Here is a 22,297-nt window from a genome sequence, read left to right as displayed (position 1 = left end):
AGGGATCTGCTATAAAAACCTCTCCAACTCTCTCATGGTAGCAAAATGATGTTGGGGATCTTAGCATGAGGCTAAGGCACATTTAGCACTATCACTGCTTCGGACAGTCTCTGTGGGGGAGGCTTAGGCCAGGGCTGGCAATCTACAACAGCCCTCAAGAGTGAAGGACATTTTGGTCAATAACGAGGGCGGGTATATGATCTGTACAGATTCCTTCATGACTCTGGCAACACAAACAGCTGGAATAATGCTTACAGCAATAAGAGAGGAGTTTGTTTAAGTCTCACTCCAGTCAAAAATACTTTGTTCAGTTTTTGTTTGTTTGTTTAAATAGGGAATATTACTACTGCCATTTTGACAGGTTTTCTTGTGATCCCAACTTCACTGCGTTTTCCCCCTGGTTTGTTTCCCAGACCTGGCTGCATGATGCTGATAGAGCAACTGACCCTGCTAGCACAGAGAAATGACAGTTCCCCTTCCATCTTGGACTCCTCCAGGGCATTGTGATGTTCATTACACTGAAGTTGCGGTGGGAATTCTCCATGGAAAGTATGGGATAAAAAACTGGCAATAAAATGAAAATAGAACATAAAGATTCTGGTTCCAACTTCTAGTGACTAGGTTACACTGCCAAAAATAAACAAAGACAGAATAATCAGGAACATACCACTGTCTCTGATCTAAGATATGCGTCATGTCACCACACTGTTTCTTTTCATGAAATATATTATCTTTTGCTAACTGGATCCAGAAATCATCCTCAGAAAAACACTGGTGAATGTGTCGTAGTCGGAAAAGTAACTACATAAGTGGAATCTGGATGAGAAAACAATACTGTGCCAGATGCTCATTTTCAGTACATTGGTATTCTCTGTTGACTTATGCCTCTGAGGATCTGAACATCTATTTATCATTTGACTGCCCTGATAGTTCAGGCTAGCACCTGAAAATAGAACAAGCTGGCACATATTCCACAAGGAGAAAATTCACAAAAGTGTTCTATGTGAACAACATATCTGTTCTGACAAAAATTTAAGGAAGTTTTAAGTTTACTTCTATATATTGTAATCTAAGATTTAGAAAACCCAGTCTGTATGTATGTCTGGTTTTCATCCTATATCACCTTGGATCAGTCCAAGTGATCCCAGTCAGGAATGGGAATCTGAGTTTCTCACAACCAACAGGTTTTTTGTCTCAAGGTGGCCAAAACCAGGCACAGTTCTGCTTCATTTCTAAAACATATGAAATAATTTATCTTCAGTTTTCTGAGGCGCAAAAATAAATTTCTAAGCTTCAGAAGTTCCAGCAAGGAAAAACAGTTGGCTTCTGGTAAAGTCCTCTGCAAACTGAACTAAGAGCTCAGATTCTGCAATAATCAAAGTTTACCATTCTACATATAACAAATAAAATATGTGATGGGCCAGGGACTTCCGAGAGCAGGGCCATGATGGGAAGTTGGAAAGATTTGCTGGAAATTCTCAGGGCATCTCCAACTTAAAAATGCTGATTCTCATTTGAGTCATAACTGAACAGATTGTTTACAGCAGAGACCACTATATCTGCTGCCAAACCTCATGCTACATCATGTGGTAAAGGGCAAACAGATATTTTCATGGTGGTTAGAGTTACTACCTCTTGACCTTTTTTTTTGCCAATGGCTTCAACACCACAGTTTGTAAATTAGTACCTATTGGCAAAGAGGTTGTTGAGTATTTCAGCTCAACATGACTCATGGCATGCTAGCCATGTAGCGAACCTCCTGGTAGTGTCTGAAGCACTCAGGTTATCGCATCTCTTATTCTTATAATATACATTCATTCCCAGATCAGGGAAGGAACTAACAGCCAGGGTTTGAATCAGCAGGCAGAGGAAAGATGCAGAAAATCACAACACAAGCTGGTGGCAAGGCATACCTGGATATTTTCAGGGCTGTAGAAGATAGGCCATTTCACTGCATTTTCCATGCTTCACACGCATACTGTCTATCCCTGCACTGTTCTGCTTTTTGATCAACTGTATAATATGTTGGTCTTCCTGCCCATGGTATCTTCTGAAATACACTGCAGAGATAAGCAGGATAGTACATAATGTACATCCAGGACGCACGTGTGTGTACACCCCATCAGCCCATGGCCTTTTGCAGACCACGTTAAAGTCCAGAATGTGGTTCTAAAACAAGCTGATCTATTTCAAAACTGCCTCTCCCCATCCTCCTCCCTGACCTTGGCCATGCCCTCCTCTTCCTCATTGGTCTAGGGGCTTGTCTGACCCAATTCAAATAAATAAACCAGCAAAACCTATTTGCTTTTCTGGTGCTGATCTAGTTTTAGGTTCAGGATGCAGGCCGTGCTCACTAGCTTTATTGGTCAAATGATAACAAAAGCCCAGCCAGACTCTCCATATATTATACATATGCTGTCAGATCTCTGCAATAGGCACATACAGAGAGAAAGGGTTTTGCTCCCTGGAAAGTGAAACAATAAATGTAGAGCAAATCCTAACTCTGCCTTCACGCAGAACACTTTATTACAGAGATAGAATCAAGGTTAAGCCACAGAAAATCCCTTGATGAGTGCCAGCTCTTGTCTTTCATATTCCTGCTTCAAGTTGTCATAACTGGACTGTGGCTTCTGGCCACATCATTGCACAAGGTGCCTGGGCTGACAGTTCTGATGCTGTTTATATTGCTATCTGCTTCTGCTCACCCCCAGAGCAGGAGGCTGTGCTGTATGTTCCGTGCAGGTCTGTTTGCTGATCTCTCTGCTAAATCAGCAGTGTCAATGAATGTGCCACTTGAAGAATGATGGCAAGAATCGGTGATAATTTAGTCTGCATGGGAGGTGTGAGCACAGGGTTATTTGAACTGGGTAGCGGGAGAGAGGAACACTGAAGCTCTCTTGAGGAATTATTAGACTGTATTTAAACTGCTTCAGAGACTTGTTTCTCTTTCCTGTAATGTCCTTATTGCATGGAGCACTGTTTCCTAGCAAAGCTCATTCCTCATCTGTTCTTGTTCGTTTACAGTTTATACATTGTATATTTTCATCTTTCAAACCTCTTACTCCTAGGTCAGGAATTCTGCCACAAATTCTATGTCTGTCTAGGCATTTAGACTTATTCATTGCTTTAATACATGCAGCAGATGAAAGTTCTAGTCCCATTTTGAGATTCCCTGATATCTATGCATTAAAATTTCACCCTTTGGGACTAATTTATGTCAGTATTCCAGTTTAGAGATGAACAGTAAAGATACAGGAGTGCTAAACATCTGATTTCATGCAACAAGGTGTTGTTTATCTGTGGCATATTTATAATCTACCTGCAATTTGAGTGCTGTGAAAAATTCTTCTTCAACTTTCCATTAAAATCTGAAATCAAACAAGCATCCAGATCAATATAAGAAGGACATAAAACTATTAGAAGGTATCCAAAGAGGCCTACAAAGCTGGTGAAGGGTCTAGAGGGGAAGACGTATGAGAAGTGGCTGAGGTCCCTTGGTTGTTTGTTCAGCGTGGAAAAGAGGAGGCTGAGAGGAGGCCTCATGGCGGCCTGCAGCTCCCTCACGAGGGGAGCGGAGGGGCAGGCGCTGAGCTCTGCTCTCTGGGGACAATGACAGGACCCGAGGGAACGGCATGGAGCTGGAACAGGGGAGGGTCAGGCTGGGTGTTAGAAAAAGGTTCTTCACCGAGTGGATGGTCGGGCACTGAATGGGCCCCCCAGGGATGTGGCCATGGCACTGAGCCTGCTGGAATTCAAGGAGCATTTGGACAATATTCTCAGACATATGGTCTGATTTTTGGGTGGTCCTGTGCAGAGCCAGGAGTTGGACTTGGTGATCCTTGTGGGTTCCTTCCAACTCAAGAGATTCTCTGATTCAATGATCAAAGTAGGTTGTATTTTTTTTACTTTCTCATGTTGATCTAGGAACTTTGATGGACTTAGCTGTTTTGAGGCAAATGTAGAATGCTGATTTCAGGGTTTGAATTTGAAAGGAATATTGGTCAATAGGTTTCCAATATTTTGTCTTTAAAATATTAAATGTCACTTTGGGGCCCCACCCAAATCAAAAGTATTGGGTTCAAAATTAGCACTTGAAATTTGTCCTATAAATCCATGTCATGATGGCTTTTTTTACCATAAAAATTACTTTGGAGATCCACTAAAATTATTTGGAATCTTAATATCATTAATTGAGCCTCAAAAATTCTGACAGGGTCCAACCAAATTCTTATTTTGACTTATTGAAAGCAGAAGTCATTCCCATATACGTGTCTGCAGTCCTACATGTGAGCTACTGGTTGGTTGTTTTTTCTTCTGCGTAGTCAGTAGCCTGGGGTGCATTTTGACACCTTGTCAGCATCCACTACCTCTCCATTAACTCCACTCTAACCTCAGTGCCATTCTCAGCCTGAGGTGCATGTCAAATGAAGGGTTTATGCTGAGTTACTGCAAAGTTAACTCTTTGATCACAGCACAGAAATATGTATAACACTGTGAAAGTCCCTTGCCAGCTGCTACTGAAGGCACCCACACTGCACACTTGTTGTTGAAAGCAACACCTTGAAATTGCACGACAAGTTTTATCTCTACTTTGGAAGTGGCGATCACAAATCACAGGTATCCTGCTGCTTCTAATAATACTTCTGAAATTCTGTAGTCTGTTCTTATTCCCCCCTGTACATAACCAACTCTTCTACTTCATGCATGAATGAAATTGAAGTCAATAATGCTGTAACAATGCTTAGAGATAATTCTCTTATTTGGCCTCATTACCTTATGAGGTGTTTGTAATTTCACTTATAAGCAAGGCAGTACTTTCAAGAGATTCATATATTGTCTGCATCTGGTAGCAGATTCAGACATGAAGAACTAGTGGTGTGTCACTAACAGCAGCTACTTTTCTTCATTTAAGAATAAAATCTGCTTTTTTAAAAGGGAGGAAAGGAAATCTGAAAACTGCCTTGACCTTCTTTGGAAGTGTCATTTTCTCTGTTATCTAAGAAGTTTTAGGAACACTAATTTTAAGTCCTTTCGTGACACAGCTCCAAACAGTTAAAAAAATCCAAGAATGTTTTCCACCACAAAACCAAGCCCTCTGTCTTCCGCCAGTTCTGCAGGCTCTTGGAATTGGGTTCCAAGAATTCAGATTTCTGTTAATAAGCAGATCATTAAAAATTCTGTCTGCAGCGAATGTTTAATTCAAGTTCAGTTCTGTGTTTGCATTCTACCAACACTGTTTCCAAAATGACATCCTCTTTTGAGTTTTCATGTCTATTTTTGCTTAAGAATTATGCCAAGCTGGATCTTCTGTGAGGGTTAGGATGAGTTGGATCCATTCCATGTTGTAATAATCACATTTGCCTAATTGAAATCTAATCAATCTTGGTGACTAGATTCCAGAATCAGAAGTGTATTCTAAGCAGTATTCTGAGTTTCATGACCGCATGTGTAAAAGTACAGAGCAGCTGCTGTATTATACAAACCTAGGCACCAAGGAACAAACAGGACGTGTAAAGATACTCTAGTTCTATGTAACTCAGTGTAGTCAATAGCCTCCTTGTGCAGCCACCACACAGATCAGATCTGGACCCAGATTCTTACCTATTTAAAATTTTAAAACTCTGTTATGCTTGTAAGACAGCAGAACTTTATGTCGGACTTAATAGTCCACAAACACCAAGCATCTCCAGGAAAGTCCACTGTGTGGTACAAGGATGTCTTTGTTCTGCCCAGCACCATTTGTAAAACTACCACAAAATGATTTATGCAGAACTTTTTCTGAAGTGTCTATCTGCACTTTTTAATAAATTGCAATTCTTTGGGGAAAAAGCACTGCCTAAATTGTTGGTGTTTATCTCCAATGTGTGTCTTTGTGCAGAAATCATACCAGCTGCCTGCCTGCCAGCAATTAGGGGTGTGTAACTCAAGAACACAGCCTCCAACTCATGAACGTGCTGCCTCCTCCTTCCCCCCCCCCCCCCCCCCCCCACGTCAGGGTGAATTCCTGCTAAATTTTACACCAGTATATACAATGTCAGTGTCACTAAGGTCAGTCATTTAATACAGGAGAATAGAGCAAAAGTGCTGAGCAGTTTCACTGTCAGAGGCCATCTGTACTGTCACTTAGAGGGTGCTCAGCAGATCCCTTGAAACCTGTCCTGATAATCAGTGGACGTTTTCCTTGTAATCTTCTGTGCGGAGAGGAATGATGCAGATGTATGGCCTGCACTGTTTGATAGATGTGCAGAGAGGAATGATGCAGATGTATGGCCTGCACTGTCCGACAAGGAAGATTTCACAGCAAAAAATAGAGGCCATTGTTGCTGCCAAGCACTCAGGGCTTCACTCCACCTGTCTCAATTCAGGTTTCCAAGCATTGCAAGGATTCAGCCTAGCAAAAGGTGGCCAGAGATGGGGAACAACATGGGTGCTGGGGGACAACATGGCTGGGATTTAGCAAGGGAAAAAAGAAAGAGAAAAAAAAAAAAGGAAAAGGATAAGAAGATCTGCACTGATACCTTGAGGAAAATTTCTGCTGGTGCTGTAGGACAGAAAAGTTTTGTGTTTCTGTGAAACTAATGATTTAATAAAAGTAAAAGCACTGTGGTGGTGGACACACAATATAAATAATGTGCTCAGATGAATCTATAAAAGGCAGAGTTGCCTTTAATAACCTATTATGTATTATCAGCCGCCCCATTGTACCTTCTGGCATGGTGGGGCGCTGGGTGCGGTGCAGCTGAGCGTCAGCCCTCTCCAGTTCATTGCCAGGTCATCTCTGGGGAGGAAGTGTTCCCTGTTTACAGGAAATGCAGGACAAGGGCTGGAGGACCAAGCTGAGCGCAAGCTGAGGTTGCTGCAGCTTGCTGCCTCTCTGGTGAGTCTGGGAGCAGGGAGGGGGTGTGCCACTTGTCTGAGGCCCAAGGACGAAGTGTTTTGTTTTCATGCATGTCCAGCTTTTACTGTTGCTTTGTTTTTCTAGTTGTTTAAAGCCCCGGGATCAGGGAGGGTAACAGTGCTGGCAGACACTTGGGCACCCCAGGGTACCTGAGACTGGTCATGCAGGTTTGTGCGGGCAGCCTGATGTGCACCATCCATCCCTGTCCATCCCAGCACACCTGGGCCATGATTAGTGAAACCTCACTGTCAGGCCTTCTCTTATCCCTCCTCCACTTGTACTGCCACAGGGTGCACCAGGATGTTCCCTGAGATGGAGCCCAAACCCCTGTGTGCTCCTCTGTAGCCTGCCCTCCCTTACTGAACCAGAGCTGCACCAGTCGGAGTGCCTTTGGGAGCAGTTGCTGAAGGTGGGAGGGTTTGGTCCCTGCAGTTTTTCAGAGCAAAGTGAAAGCCTGACACACTTGACCAGCAGTCCACTTCCCCTCTTCCATGCCAATGCAAGAAAGCAAAATTCAAATGGTGAAGCTTACGCCATGAGGAGGAACTCCTTTCTGAGTTTGGCAACCAAACAGCTTATGCCTTAGAGTATGAAATGTGATTATCTGTGTGCTACCTTGCCTTGTTAGGGTATGTATGGTACTAGTAGACAACATTTTTTCCTGCCCTTTTCAGACTTCAGCTGCGACATTTGTCTTGTGCTATAACACGGAACTGATTGGTTCAACACATCCTGTTCTAATAGGCATTTCCTTTTATTGGCTTTAAATGCATTTTGACTTTAATTTCCTTCAGTAATGAGCGTTCCTTTTGCAGAGGGTATTCAAAAAATAATCATCTATAAATAGGGCAAAACCAAGGAAATAAATTACCAATTTTAATAAAACAGGGTCATCCAGCACCCCATTGACTCTCCCAATTACCATCAATCCATTTGGTTTATTATTGCTTTAATTTTATACAGTAAGGATGTCATTGTCTGAGAGAGAGTTTGAACTAGTAACTCTTGGGCACATGACTTGAAATAAAGCCAGGGATACTGTATGTAGAAAAAAGTTGAATTCAGTCCCTTTGGTCCAATAATAAAAGGCCTGTTTTTTATTTTTTGCCACTGAATGGAGGAGATTTTATGTATATGGGCTTTGCATAAGCCAACTGTGTCCAGGTGAGATTCTGGTCTCCCTGTTGCATGCTGAACATTCTATTCAGTTATGAGCTATGAGACCTGTGAAAGAAGAGTAGGAAAGCGCACAGGCTATGGTTGTGAAGGTTATAGCAGCAATTTACAAGTCATTTGTAAACTGCATATCTGATTTTGGGGTGATGTTAAGCTCATCACCACTCAGCTGGCTTCAGGAAGGTTTTACTTGTAGGGGACTTACCTCAGGGAGAGAGAATGACTGTATCTTCCTAGGTAGTTCCATCAGGGATGCTTCAAGTCGGCTGCGTTGCTGTCTCTGGGCCAACACAGCCAGTCACCAATACACCCAGAAAAAATACTTATAATTCACATTCGTTTCAGAGCTTTGGTAGATCTCGGCCTAACTGAATGCAATACAGCTGCCTTTCCTTAAAGAATTGGTGACCCTTAAATCTAGAACCCTAACAAATCGATGAAACATCCTAGGGAAAAAATATAAATAAATAAAAATCCTCTACAGAAGGCAGAGCAGAAGTCAGCATTTACCCCCAGAAAACCAGAGAGTTCACTTACTTCCTACTCTTACTGTAGGGAAACAGTGGATATGGTCAGAGATGTGTTGATAATTACTGGTAAAACCAGTTTATAATAGCAGTTGTTTTACTGGAGGAATGGGACCGAGGATGTGGTTTCCAGCCTCTTCTAATGTTTTGCTTTTTCTTGTGGTGACATTTTGGACTAAATACTGCTTTGATCTTTACTTACTTGCAGGCACCTCTGAAACTATGAGAAATGTGCAGGAAATAAATCAGTGGGTTTGGCCCTTTAAGTATGTTGGAGGTAATAAAGTTTCATCATCCAATTTACAGTTTGCAGCAGATGTAAAGAAAAGAAATAAGTGCGATTTGAACCCTGCACAAAAATTCTCACTTCTTTGGAGAGATGCAAAATTGATTTAGCCTGGCCAACAGATTTGTAGCACACTTAATGCTGTCAGAGCTGGTTCAGTTACAATGCAGAAATACCTTGTAAATATGTTCCAACAGAAATGATCATACTGCACAGGCATTTGAAAGGACGTTGCCAGCCAGGACAGCCTAACCAGATGCCTTGCAGATGCCTAAAGAGCCACTTGTTGGAAGGGATGCATACTTGACAAGTATCATAAAGCATAACTGAGAGCTGAGTTTGTAATTCAGAGCACTAACGCTTGCCGATGAGGTACATAACTGTGGTCTCTACTGCAGCTGTACCTGTTCACACTTAACTCCTCTCCAGCTCTCCCAGTTGTGCTTGCCCAGTCTAGGTGGGTATCAGTATACAATCTGGTCTGTATCCAAGGCTGCAATGACCTAATCCCAGATTCAGAGGTAGTTTTCCACAGTCCTTCCTGTCTGTTATTTTTTTCCATCGTTCCTAAGCCCATTTAATTGTGAAAGACAAGGAACTGCTTAGGTTTTCTTATCAGGACCCGCTGAGCCTCTCCTCCCCTAGAAGCCAAAGTGCATTTCCTCTGAAGCTCAGCCTCACTTCATGTTTTGCGACTGGCAATGAATTCTTAGCCTTAACCAGACTTCCTATTAATGACACTGACGTTTGCAGAAGACACTTGATCATGAATACATTATACTGGAGATATCTCATGCAGTCTGCCCAACTCCAGCTGACAAACATCTCATGATCAACTCTGTCTCCATGCTTTCCGAGCAGAGTCACAACCCTTGCTGCTCACTCTTCAAAGAAGGAGGGAAGACAATGTCAGGGAAATGACAGGAGACAGAAGAAAAACAAAAAATATATCCTTTATGTGGAAACAATAAAACCAAAATCAAATGCCTGTAAAAAATCTATGCTCATCTGGAGGCAGACAGGTTACATGTGAGCTTAAGTCTTGCTACCTTAAAAGCATGTTTAGATGCATGGTGTAATTAAATGGTGGGTGAGACACAGGAACTATATAAATGTTAGTTTTCAGGGACCTGCAGTCAACTGTTTGCTCACTGCGGCTTTCCCCCAGGCTCCTGCCACACAGGCATGACATAGTTCTGTCTGCATTTTTACTGGAATGGCAGGAGCAACCATCTCTCATGTTCTAGAATCTGAAGTGATATGCCATGGGCATCTTCACATGGTGATCAGTTCTGTCTTCAGGAGCAAGGACTACTAGGAGAACACAAGCACGTAGGTTTATAAAATGAATGAAAAGATGTGAATTAACTGGAATAAAAAACATGGTAGGTGTCAGGAAAGGTGTACTGCCCAGGAGCTCTATGACAATACAGAACTCAGAAGTGAAAACGCGAATGCTGCTGGAGTGTCTGTAGGAGGGTGGGATGGGAAGGGAGGCACAAACACGCTTTTGCACATCCCAAGGGCAAAGGAGATCCGTAACATTTTTGGGAAGTATCTGTAAGCACTAGCCAGTGCCACTGCACTGCAGGCCTCCTATAAGTGAAGCCCGTGCAACAGTTAGGCAATATTGCAAGTTTTACTCCTGTATAAGTCTTTAATAGCACCATTCATAATGATTACCAGACTAATACAATGAGGCATTCTTCCCAGATTATAATGTGTTCTTACACTAACATAATGTAGTCATTTATCTTCTGAGGGAGAAAGAAACTTAATTCCGTGTCTGCTGGGATAAACAATTAAAAATTGCAGAAAAGCTGAGAGTGTAAGGAGAGAGACTGGCTAAATTGTTAATAAGCCTCCTGAGCTGTTCCTGTGTCTGCCTTGCTCTTGCTTTCACTTGTGCTGAGCGAGCTCTGAGCTGGGAGCCATGACACAGCATGATCTTTTGCTGCTGCTAGCTCATCCTCTTTGAAGAATTTGTTATGAGGGAAATTACGGAGTTACTAAAACCCATCTGCAAGGTAAGCAAAACAAAAGCATCATGCTATTTTGTACTCCCTCCTCTGTACTGGGGAAGTGTTTTCCCACAACCATCTATTTCTGCCATAAATATTATTTCTAAGTAATCTTTTTAAGATCCAAATATCTTATTATCCCAGCAGTCTGACAATTTGAGACATAAGAATAGTGTAAAAAAAATATTAAAAATTTGGCAGCTTCATTGGAACTTATTGAATATCTTCCATTAATAAGCAGAAAATCTTTTGAATTAAGGTACTGCAGAACTGTAGCCAGAAACATTTGCATTCCAAAACCTGGTTTTTGGTTCAAAAGCATTAAAAACCCAATTCTTCCATTTTGATTTTTTAGCTAACATGAATGTTTTTCCTGAATGCTTTTCGTCTATTTTTTCATCAGCAGACATTTTAACATCAAAAAATATATACCAAGAATATAGAAGAAAGAAGACAGTGCAGTGTATCCATCTTTTACAGGTGGGACCAGATGAACAGTAGGATCCAACAGAGACAGCTCTAACCAGCAGGTCTGAGCAATTTGTCCTTGTACTACCTGTGGACTCAGGGAGATCACTTATCTTACTCACTGTAAAGTTTTTGATTTTCATAGCCCTGGAAAGCAACATGAATAATAGATTATCCCTTCAATCACATTTCTTCTCCTTTTTGTACCCACAATGGGAGAGGAGTGCATCTAAATACCTGAAATGTTAGATCAACAAAGAATTAATACGTAATTATAACAAGGACTTAGATCCAGGACTGGTTATGCTTAGTAGTTATGTTTAGTTGTGCAAACAGTTTGCATGTATTACTGGTGAATTACTAAGAAAGAGCATCTAGACAGCCATATGTGAAAGACACAGGATTTTCAAAGATCCTGAATAGTACTTTGCCTTACAGTACATTGCATTCCAGCATACAGTATTTTCTTTGATTCATGGTTTCATGCACCAAAGAGGCCTACAAGGCTGTAGGAAGCATCCAGAAAAAATAACACATTTTATAGGCAACTTTCCTTAGTTCTTTATCCTGATACAAGATGAAGTTAATTTTGTCTACCCTTGCCACAGCTAATGAGGCAAAGCAACTTTTAAAGAGGCCCTAGGGGTAGGTCTTGACTCTTCTGTCACATATATGTTTTCTTCCATGGTCACATTCCTATGTCAGTGGAATAAGACCTGGCAGATGCACACACAAGCATGGAGAATCTCAGCATCAAGCATGCTGTGCCCAGAATGGTTTCTGTAGGAGCTGAAGCACAGATCAGTTCTTTAGTCACCTGTGGCTGCCATTATGGGTTCTAGGGCCCCTGTGCAGAATGTGCCTACTGCTTGAGGACGAAGGAGTAAACACAGCAGCATGCAAAAGCTGTGTGTTCATCTGAGGTGGGAGAAGGAACTGTAAAGCAGGAGTAACATGCTGTTTGTTCATGCCAGGGAATAAATGAGGCCTTTCAGTTACCTGTGCACTGATATTACACAAAAGACTCAGACAGTTATTAGATCTGTCATCACTTACCACAGCTGACACCCTGAACCACACTTCTGTATGTGAAAATGTGCCCTGAGAAGCTGGTGTTCTTACCTCCATGCAGGGGCAGACCATGCATTTATTCACTAAGACATATAGAATCATAGAATCATAGAATATCCTGAGTTGGAAGGGACCCATAAGGATCATCAAGTCCAACTCCTGGCACCACACAGGTCTACCCAAAAATTCAGACCATGTGACTAAGTGCATGGTCCAAATGCTTCTTAAACTCCAAGAGGCTTGGTGCAGTGACTGCTTCCCTGGGGAGCCTGTTCCAGTGTGCGACAACCCAATATATGCAATTTCGAACTGCCAGGCCAGTATTGCTCACCATTTCTTTGCTCTACTGATATCTTGTTTTCCTCAACTCTTGGAGTGAGCAATATGAGAGATTTCAAGTTGCATGGGGATTTGCCTTGGTAGACAGATACAACACCTTTCATCAGAAAAATTCCACTAGCATCAAGGCATTGAGGGTAGTCTAAGGTTGGCTAAGGATAAGGACAAAGCAAACAGGTCAAAAGAGCAATTGAGATGGAGTTTAGATGAATTGTAAGATGAAAGCGGAACAGAAGAAAGAGCTTGAGCCGGCCTGAAGTAAAACCCAATGAATCAGTGGTGCTGCCTCTTTCTCTCTCTCTCCCTGTCTGACCTCTGTGAGTTTAATAATATCAATTTATTAGTGAGGGAAAAGGTTACAGGATGAAAATCAGAACTATTCCAAATGCTGGACTGAGCTTGAGGATAGACCCAGATATGGGTACCAGCTGGGAGTAGGAGATCCAATAGAGAAATGCCCCTTAAAACAAAACAATTTTATCTAAACATACCTGGAACAACTCACGTGTCCCCAGTTTCACCCCAGCACTACTTTTAGTATGAGCAACTCTCCATCAGGAGGTTTTATTTTATCATTACTGAGCGATGAGGCAGGTTGTCTTTAGAGTCATATGCATGTCAGGGTCTGGGAGCATGACAAGCCTCCTCTTTGGGTCCAATAATAAAGCAATTAGCATCAACAAAAGTGTGGAAGTCAGGGGTGGAGCTGATCCACAGAGGCCCCTTTGTTGTTGTAGCTAGGCAGGGTTTCGGAAGCGCTGTGATGCCGCCCACACTGAAAAACTGCAGACACTAATAATAAACAAGAGAAGACAATGGTGAGGAACAGTGCAGCTGCTCAGTCCATCCCGCTGTGGCAAATGCATGGGGCAGCTTGTGGGAGCTACTTGCCTCTGCACATGAAGGAAAGGCGAGCAGCCACACCTGCATGGCAGACACAGACCACTCTTTGCAGCTTGGAAGTGAATGCAGAAATGGAGTTTCCTTTCTGAAAGGAAATGTGAGTCTGGTCAGCGGCTTCAGGAGTCTCTTTCTTCATTGCCCTCCCACTTATATTAACCCATAATTGCCCAGCTGCCTGTCACTCTAGCATTGGCTTTGAGGCTTTGGATTTGCTCACAGCTGGGATCCCCCCCTGGAAGGCCAAAGAAAAATAAAGAAATAAAGAAATGAAGCAGAGCTGCAAAAGCACATTAAAAAGATTTCAGAGGCAATGAAGACTAAAGAAATCATAAACACTAAATAAGGCATGCTGGTGTTCAGACCAGTTCGGCTGGACAAGCCATCATAGAATATCCTGAGTTGGAAGGGACCCACAAGGATCGTCAAGTCCAACTACTAGCTCCACGTGCGACCACCCAAAAATCAGATCCTATGTCTGAGATCATTGTCCAAATGCTCCTTGAACTCCAGCAGGCTCAGTGCCGTGACCACATCCCTGGGGAGCCTGTTCAGTGCCCGACCACCTTCTTGGTGAAAAACCTTTTACTAACACTCAGCCTGACCCTTCCCTGAAACTCCCCAGCATTCTACTGTAATACCCACAAATGTCAGGTTTTGTCTAAAGACAACAGGCTTGCCCTATTGGCTGAACACTGGAACCGACTCCTGGAAATATGTAAAATAAGGCCACTGTGGTGAATAAGCTGGATATAAGCTCCCACAGTGATGCTAAGGCCAAAACCACCAATCTGATCCATGAATATAAAAGCAGAGTAAAGTCAGGTGGGGAATAGGTTGGTGTTATCACTGTTATACTTGGCAGTCCTATTACCAGTGCTGTAAAATCAAGTCTTGTGTTGAAGCACCAACAACTGCACCAAAACTGTCTGGTAGTAAAAAATGGTACTAAAATGGTTAGTAAAATTGGATAATGCTAATGGATTATTAGATAAAGTTCAGAGATTTTAGAATGATTAAATGATAGGAGGCATAGTATGACACTGATACATTCACCCATTTCATTTAAAAGACCAGGCAAGAGGATAACCTCAACACAACCTGTGAGCATCTGCGTGGTAACCATATTTGGAAGACTGCAATCCAGGAGACAGGGGTTTAACCAAATCCACTGTCTGCAATTTGTCACTAGGCACATCGAGATCAGCAATAAAAGACACCTTTCAAACACAAAGGGCAGGCACTATCTGGAGAACCTACCTTTAGTCATGCTTTGTGAAGGATTTGAAATAACTGGCAATTTAAATCTAAATATATATGTGTGTGTGTGTGTTATATTTTCCTGAAAGAAAAATAATGCTGGGAAATCCTTGGACTGTATTACATTAACAGATTCAGCACTTTCAATCGCATTGCTTTTTCTGGATTTTCTGGATTCCCTTGAAACAACTCAAGGATGATGAGATCTGAGTTACCTTGTGCTGTAATTCCAATGGTATTATAATTACACTTTTCTTATCCTTTTAATGTTTTCACAGAAAACTTACAATGTTTAATTTCCATTTCTACTAAGCACTGAAATGTTAGTATGATTTTATTACATCCATTTTGAGGGATGTCTCAGGAAGAACAAACAAGTTCTAGTTGCAATTATGTATGCACCCAGTCAAACTTTTTGTTCCAAACTGAGCCAGAAAACTGATCCTATAGGTATACTTGAATGAGTTCACTTAATTTCCCACTGCTCCATTCAGATTCTTCTACTTGTCTAAATGGTTGCTGTTTAACTTGGCAACAAAACACAAAGCTTGAGAAATCTTGCTTCCAAGCCTAGAGGGTCTGCGGGGACACCCGGTCCCCTGAGTGTTTAGAGCTGTGCAATGTGTGGATTTGCTGTGTCTGAGCAACAGCAGGTGTCTGGGAATACTGCCGATGAGCTGGTCTGTTCTTTCTCTACAGTGCCTACACTGAGCCTTACAAGGTGTGCCCGGTCTCTGTGATACCCGTGGAGGTCATCACATCAGATGAGGAACAAAAGAGTTCAGAAGACGAGGAAAGCAGCCAGGGTGATCCCAGCCTCATCAACAAGGTAAAAGAGCTGCACTAGCAACAATTTACCCCTGTAGCATGTGGCAGAGCCAAGGAACTGCTGTTCTAAGATGGATAGTGGAGGCAATATAGCCAATAGGAAAGGCTTGACATGAATGTAATGAAAAACTTCTCACTTATGAGAAGGATCTGGATGCAGTCTTGAGAATTTTAAAGCTACACTGAATAAAACAATGACAAACATGCTGTTGGAACAGATTGTGGTTTGAGCTCTTTGTTGACTTGAAACAAATGAAATGGTCACAAGCAATCTAATCTTTTTTTTCCTCTGATATGTATGATTTTTTTTGGCTGCTTGTTTTCACACTGTTTTGGAAAGGGAAAAGCCCTTAAAGTTGTGACAATTCCTGTTAAATGAAAAATATTTTCCCTTCTAGTTTTACTAGTTAGCTAGCAAACCGTGAGCATTTACAGAGCACACACTAGTGTGTTACCTAAGCCCATCATGTTTCTCAGCATTTAGTTATGATGCCAGTGGAGAATTGACAAGAAAATTGTGCCTCAAGTCCAAATGGGAAATGCATATAACCACCAAGCACTTGGAAGGAAATTTAAGGCTGCTAAAAACAATTTTATTGACATTTTTGTAGGTTTTTACTGAAGATATTAGGAAATTGCATTTTTATTTCCCTTACTGCATTTCATGCCTTTTTATTTTTTGTTGTGCTGGGGTAACCACACTTTTTAGCTGTCACAGCAGAAGGCAGCACTTACAGAGCAAGCATGTGCTTTAGAGTCTGTCTGGAGGTATCCCTCTAGCTCTTAGGGCTAATACAAACCAAATCTCTACACATGCCTGATAGAAAACATGAGCACAGGACTGTTTGTTTGATCAGACTTGGTTTCCCAAGCTGATTGTCAGCAAGGATCACGGCACGCAGAAGACCTGGCTTCTCCAAGCTCCTAGGGAGCTGTCTTAGAACAGCCACATCTGAATACTGGCTGTTATTTCCAAGCTGGCTGATGAATTAGAGCATGTGGCTATTTAGCCTGACAAGAAACAGGCCGGAAGGGTACACATAACCTTTTCTGCCAGGTTTAATTCTAGCTGTAGGAGGATTAGCCCTCCTGCAGTCACTGGGCTCTAGCTACAGACTGTAAAAGGAGGTTGGAGCAGCAGCAATTTCATTCTAGGCTAAGCCCTTTGTTTAATATGCCAAGTCAGGGGCCTGTGCTTGTATGCAGGTCCAAGAAAAGATCTGGAATTGACACAGGGAGACCTTTGAGCTTCTTTGTTCTTGTAGCCTCATGAGGGCCAAAGACACTGCAGGCTTCACTTTGGACAGACTAAGGAAGTCCTGGGAACCATCCTGTCAAACGCTGCATGTCCCAGCTGTCCCCAGGACCCAGGCTCTTAACAGGAGACACCTGATCTGGGCAGCCAGAGTTCTGACATCAGAACTCTCCACCCTCTAACAGCTTCAGTGCTGCTACTGCAGGCTGTGTGAAGCAATAACCGAAAGATGCCCATGAAAGGGCCAATTTGATAGGGAAAACAGTCAGTGCAGGGTCCTGAAATGAAGGATGCAATATATTTAACTGTACTCTTTCTCCCATGCTAGTAGCAGAACAGTAACGGTATGAGAATCTTCCAATGTCCCCCACAGACCTCATTGAAGATTCTGTCAGAAATAAGGGCTTCCAGTTCACCGTAATTAAGAGTGAATGGGATAAATTCCATCCGTTCACAGCTCTTGCCTCAGAAAGCGCTGGTATCTTCACAAGGGACAGACAGGACTGTGTTTTCTACCTTACTGCTCCTGCCTCCTTTTGTTGTCTTTGCACGCAAATCTTTTGGGTGCCAAGGGAACATTAGCTGCCCTGTCAAAGCCTGACTTGGCAATGACAAAGGGCAAACAAGTTGTCCAGCTCCCCAGTGAAGTGATGTATCACTTGGAGCAAAATCCTCAGGACAACACAGGGTGGCTGTAAAACATGAAAGAGTTCAGAAGCACTGTCACTTGGGAAGAACTGGCAAAAACATGTTGGTGTAGATGCCAAAAATAGTACCATGGATTTGGAAATGAGTTATTTTTGTTAAAATAACTGTTTTGGGCTGGCCTACTAGGAGCTGAATTTGGATTTAGAAAAAAACACATATGCAAACACAAAAAAGAACCCTCTGGGGTTTGTTGGTTTGATTTCTGGTTTTCCCCTCCTTAGGGAAACTTAGTTTAAATGAAGACCTGAAACAACCCAGATGATCAAATCTCCTACCCGTGTCCAGATGTATGATTTGCATTTGCATTGAGCTAGATTCTACTTATTGCCTTTCGCTTCATCTGTATGAAAATGAAAGCATAGTGTTTCATTTTTTTTCTCACTTGCTTTCTCCTAGCCTTCTTGGCAGAGAATTGCAAGATATCCAGTTTGCAGCAGATTTTTTTCCTGTAATGTTTCTTTTTAAGGCTCATTTTTTAAAGTAAAAATAATTTTAAAAATCAGCTTTGTACACACTTTTCCTGGAATTGTTTCAACAGCTGGGCTTCTTTGAATCCCTGCCCTCCTGGGGACCAGATTCACATGAGTGTGGAAAAATTTTTAGGGCCTGCTGGAACCCCTGTTCTGTAAACAATTTGAATCATAGCCAATAGTATATGTTGAGGTACTTTTGACATTATCAACTTTATTTTAAAAAGCAAAGAGGGGCTTTCATCTCTATTGTGTTACAAGAAGTTTCACTACTAAAAAGCCTTTTTGGAATGAGGCAGGTTTAAAAATGTAGAACAGGAGGTGGGGTTCCAGATTTTGCCTTTATTCCACTAGGTGTACCGTAGACCCTGTGAAGCAGAGCATTTGTCATCAGAAATCACGTGGTAGTTTTGATTCTTCTATGTAAGACTGACAGTGAAAATTCACTCTTTCTGGTTAAATGAGCATGTTATTTCCTTCTCTCTTCATTCTGCTGGCATGCAATAACAACCTAGAGAACTCCCAGGTGGAGAATGCTCTAAGTATTCTTAACCTTTATGATTCTATATGGCTGTATTATAAAAAGTGATGCCCTTCACTTACATTACAGATGAAGCTTCACACTTTTTTTCCTCCTGCTAAGCTAATTTGCAAGAGCTCCTGGGCCATTCCTCATTCATTTGTCTTTTATATATGCTCATTTAATTAAATTCCTTCCAATTTATCAGAAGGTGACACATGACTGTTCTGTATTGGGCTCTCAAGGTTATATGATGACATTTGAGGTGCACACAGAGAAAAAAAATTGGAGTTAAGGATTCCAGTTAAGAACAAACCACTTAAATAAAATAATGACCTTCCCTACATCTTCCACCTCTGAACCTTCTCTCACTAGACAAATGCTCCAAGTCCAGGTTGTAGAACCCCAGATTTTTCATGTTACCATTGAGCTGGATTCAAGCTTTTTTTTTTTTTTTTTCTGCTGAAAACCAGATAAATCCTGAGCTTAACTGTTCAGATTTGACTAGAGAGCAAATCCAAACTGAGCTTGGAAAGGGGCTGCCAGTTTAAGAATTATTTTCTTGAGTGTCTTGTAGAAGAGCCATGTTCCTGTAGCAACACCAGAACATGTTGCCTTGGACTCAGCTTCAAGAGCTATTTCCATCACGCTGTTTGACCCAGACTGTATGTCACATGTATGCTAAGGGGTGTGGATTGAACAAAGTGATGGGCTTAAAAACGACCCCAGTAGTGAATGGAAGGCATTTAGACTGAGATCAACAATTTCCACCACTGTGATAAGAGTCTAAGTATTTCTTTACAGGGTTCCTTTGGAAGGAGAAGGCAATGGCTGGGTAAACAGAGAATGCTAGGAATATTGTAGCAGCATAAGCTATTTTAAGAACTCTGTTGTATTTAGGAATGACATAGAGCAAACCTTACATTAAAACACTAGGCAATGGAACAATTACAAATGTTCTCTTAAACCTGTCTATAAACACAGCAGGGAGTTTGACCTGAAGAACTGAAGGGATCCTCAGAAGAATAGTAAGAAAAGAATGTGATTAATCTGTGTGAGTACCTTTAAAAATTATAGTCTATCGAGTACTCAGGAAATAAATTAATACAAATCCTAAGACAAGTAATAAAGCCATAGCTGGAGCATAAAAGACAGTTCTCTCACCCAGAATACAGATATGTCTGCCAGTTAACTCTATGGGAAATCGAAAAGTAAACCAATCTGTATGCAAATACTGTCTAGTTTCACCCTAAAACCAGCAATATGTTACAAGGAACTGTACACAGCCAGGATATGAGAGATATGATCTTCTCTTACCCTGCTGGCAAAATGGGAAAATCTCTAGTGAGGTAGATAACACATAACCAGAATATAATGACATAAAAGAAAATGAATTCATACCAGATGTGGCTGGATTTTATGGCAATGAAAACTCAAAGCATTTTGACTAGTCGTTTAAGACTTAGTTTTTTCATGCTGAATCCCAGCGAGACCAGAGGGGTGCTCGTTACAATTACATGGTGCTTTGCTGGGGGGGGCACAAAGGAGAACTCCATACAGAAATGATCCCTAGCACTGTGCTTGTGAAAGGGCAGCCCTAGAGGTAGGCTCCACGCTACTCCCAGGTACCAAAACAAAAGGCAGTGTCCAAAAAGGAGGGCCGCAACCCAGCATGGCACGTGGAGGGCATCTGTGCCACTCACAATGAGGGAACACTGAGCTCAGTCACAAAGGTCTCACAGCAAGCAGGGCAGCTACTGTCTAGTGGTAGCTGTACGCACAACTGCCTTTGCTGCTCCTTATGCATTTCCACTGGGTGGGCTTGGTTTCCAGGCTCCATTAATCATTCTGTTTTGCAAACCTTTAACCTTCACGTACACAACCCAAACATATGCTGGAGTTGGGAGTGACAGATTTGTGTGCCTTGAGGAAGCACCTAATTCAGACGCCTTTCAGGGGACAACTCTTGATTTATAGCATTACACAGTTTCCCCAGGGGAGCTGCAATCTAGCTCTTCAAGGAAGGGGCCTGGGAGGCAAAAGATGTGGACTGCATTTCCTCTCACTGATTCACAGACCCAGCTTGAAAAAGCCACTTGTTCTCATAGTGCCTCAGTTTACTGTTGGCACCACTGTGACATCATTGTGAACTACTAGATAGTTCATAATAGTTACAAAAGGGGCATTATGAAGTCACTCAGCTCAGAGGCTGAAGCTTGCAAACTGCTCTAAGCCTCTGATAGCAACAGTAGCACTGTTGTGCTGGGTACCATCCAGCACAACGCTACAACACACCTACCCTGAGGGGTCTGCAAAATAAGACACACAGATGTGAAAATGGACAAAGGGATGTAGTTTGTCCACGTCAGCATGGTAAGGCAGCAGTAAACATGGAAATGGAGCTGCTGATTTGGTGTCTTAGCTAGTTACCCTGCTTTTCAAATGCAAAGGGTTTCTTCCTGAGTACTCAAATGGCTTGTGCAGTACTAATGCTTCAGCTCTAGTGAACAGTTCTTTGATTTGCCTGTGCTGCACTTAAGCCATATAACCCTGTTTCAGCCCCATGGAGGCAGATTTTCCCTCAGCCCCATGATATTTAACCTGGATCAGAACGGCAATCTGGTTCTCATCATGGTTCTGCAAACAGCTAGGCCAGCTCAACTGTGTGTGGGCACTGGGCTCAGAGAGCAGTGACTGGCACAGGCACTGTAGTACCATCTCATCAAAGCATGGCCGTTGAGGGTCCAGGTCAAATGCCTTGGCATTGCCCAGAGCAAAGCCAGAGTGTATAAATGACTCCGTGGGGAGACATCATCCCTACAGTAATGGGATGCCTACGACACAGAGAAGGGAAGGTGATGTGCCACATCAGTAGGCTCTGCATGGGCAATTAGCCATCATTCACAGGCATACTGTTCACTGCTTGCCCCTTCTCAACCCAAAAGTTTTTTTTCTGTCAGGAGGCACAAAAGGGACGTGAAACCTAAAGCTGTTCAGTTCAAACTGCCTAAGACTAATAATTAACTTCAGCTGTCCTCACATGTGTGCTGTGTTAAGACCTAAAAGCTTTTAGGTTTTTATGCTGTTGTTCTAAGGAAAAGATTTCTGATGCTTCATTATACATTGGGATACTCTGGCTTTTGGAGGAGAAACTCTGATCAAGTCACAAGATACCTCTAGTACCCCACTAGACAACTCTAGTTTTCCATCAGTAAACTTGATAACCTTTTGGAGGCCTGTTGGGCTTAGTTCAGTACCCTTTGGAGAGATAATTGCACAGTACCACCTTTGTCTAGCAAGTTACACTGATCAGCTGAGCTGTAGCAGCTGTACAAGCTCCTAACTTGGTTTAAGTGCTTTTGTATTTGCAACCTTCCTAGCACCAGCATGTTTTTCAGAGTAGAGAGAATGGGGAGGATGAGGTGATGAAGCTCTGAGACAAGAAGACTCAAAGTGGCAGATTGCCAGGGTTTCCAGATGGCCTCCTGGCCTCTCTCTGTTAAGCAGAAGCTCTCAGCAGGGCCTGGAGCGCAACCTCCAGTGGGAGGTTCCCAAGTGGGAACTGGAAAG

At 42.3% G+C, this 22,297-nt stretch overlaps 1 protein-coding gene across 6 annotated transcripts in view; it reads left to right on the top strand.

Annotated features, from left to right (window-relative positions):
- The window catches only part of FGD5 (FYVE, RhoGEF and PH domain containing 5), a 102,075-nt gene that overhangs the window by 21,151 nt on the left and 58,627 nt on the right, over positions 1-22,297 (top strand). For all 6 annotated transcript variants that reach the window (XM_083795534.1, XM_083795532.1, XM_083795531.1 and 3 more), the window contains one exon: positions 15,646-15,775. In XM_083795534.1, coding sequence (XP_083651660.1) covers positions 15,646-15,775 — 130 coding nt within the window. The remainder of the gene's footprint in view (positions 1-15,645; positions 15,776-22,297) is intronic.

This window comes from Anser anser (assembly GCF_964211835.1).
Source record: "Anser anser genome assembly, chromosome: 12".
NCBI lineage: Eukaryota > Metazoa > Chordata > Aves > Anseriformes > Anatidae > Anser > Anser anser.
Note: the sequence above shows the minus strand (reverse complement) of the source record. Positions and strands in the feature narration are given on the sequence as shown.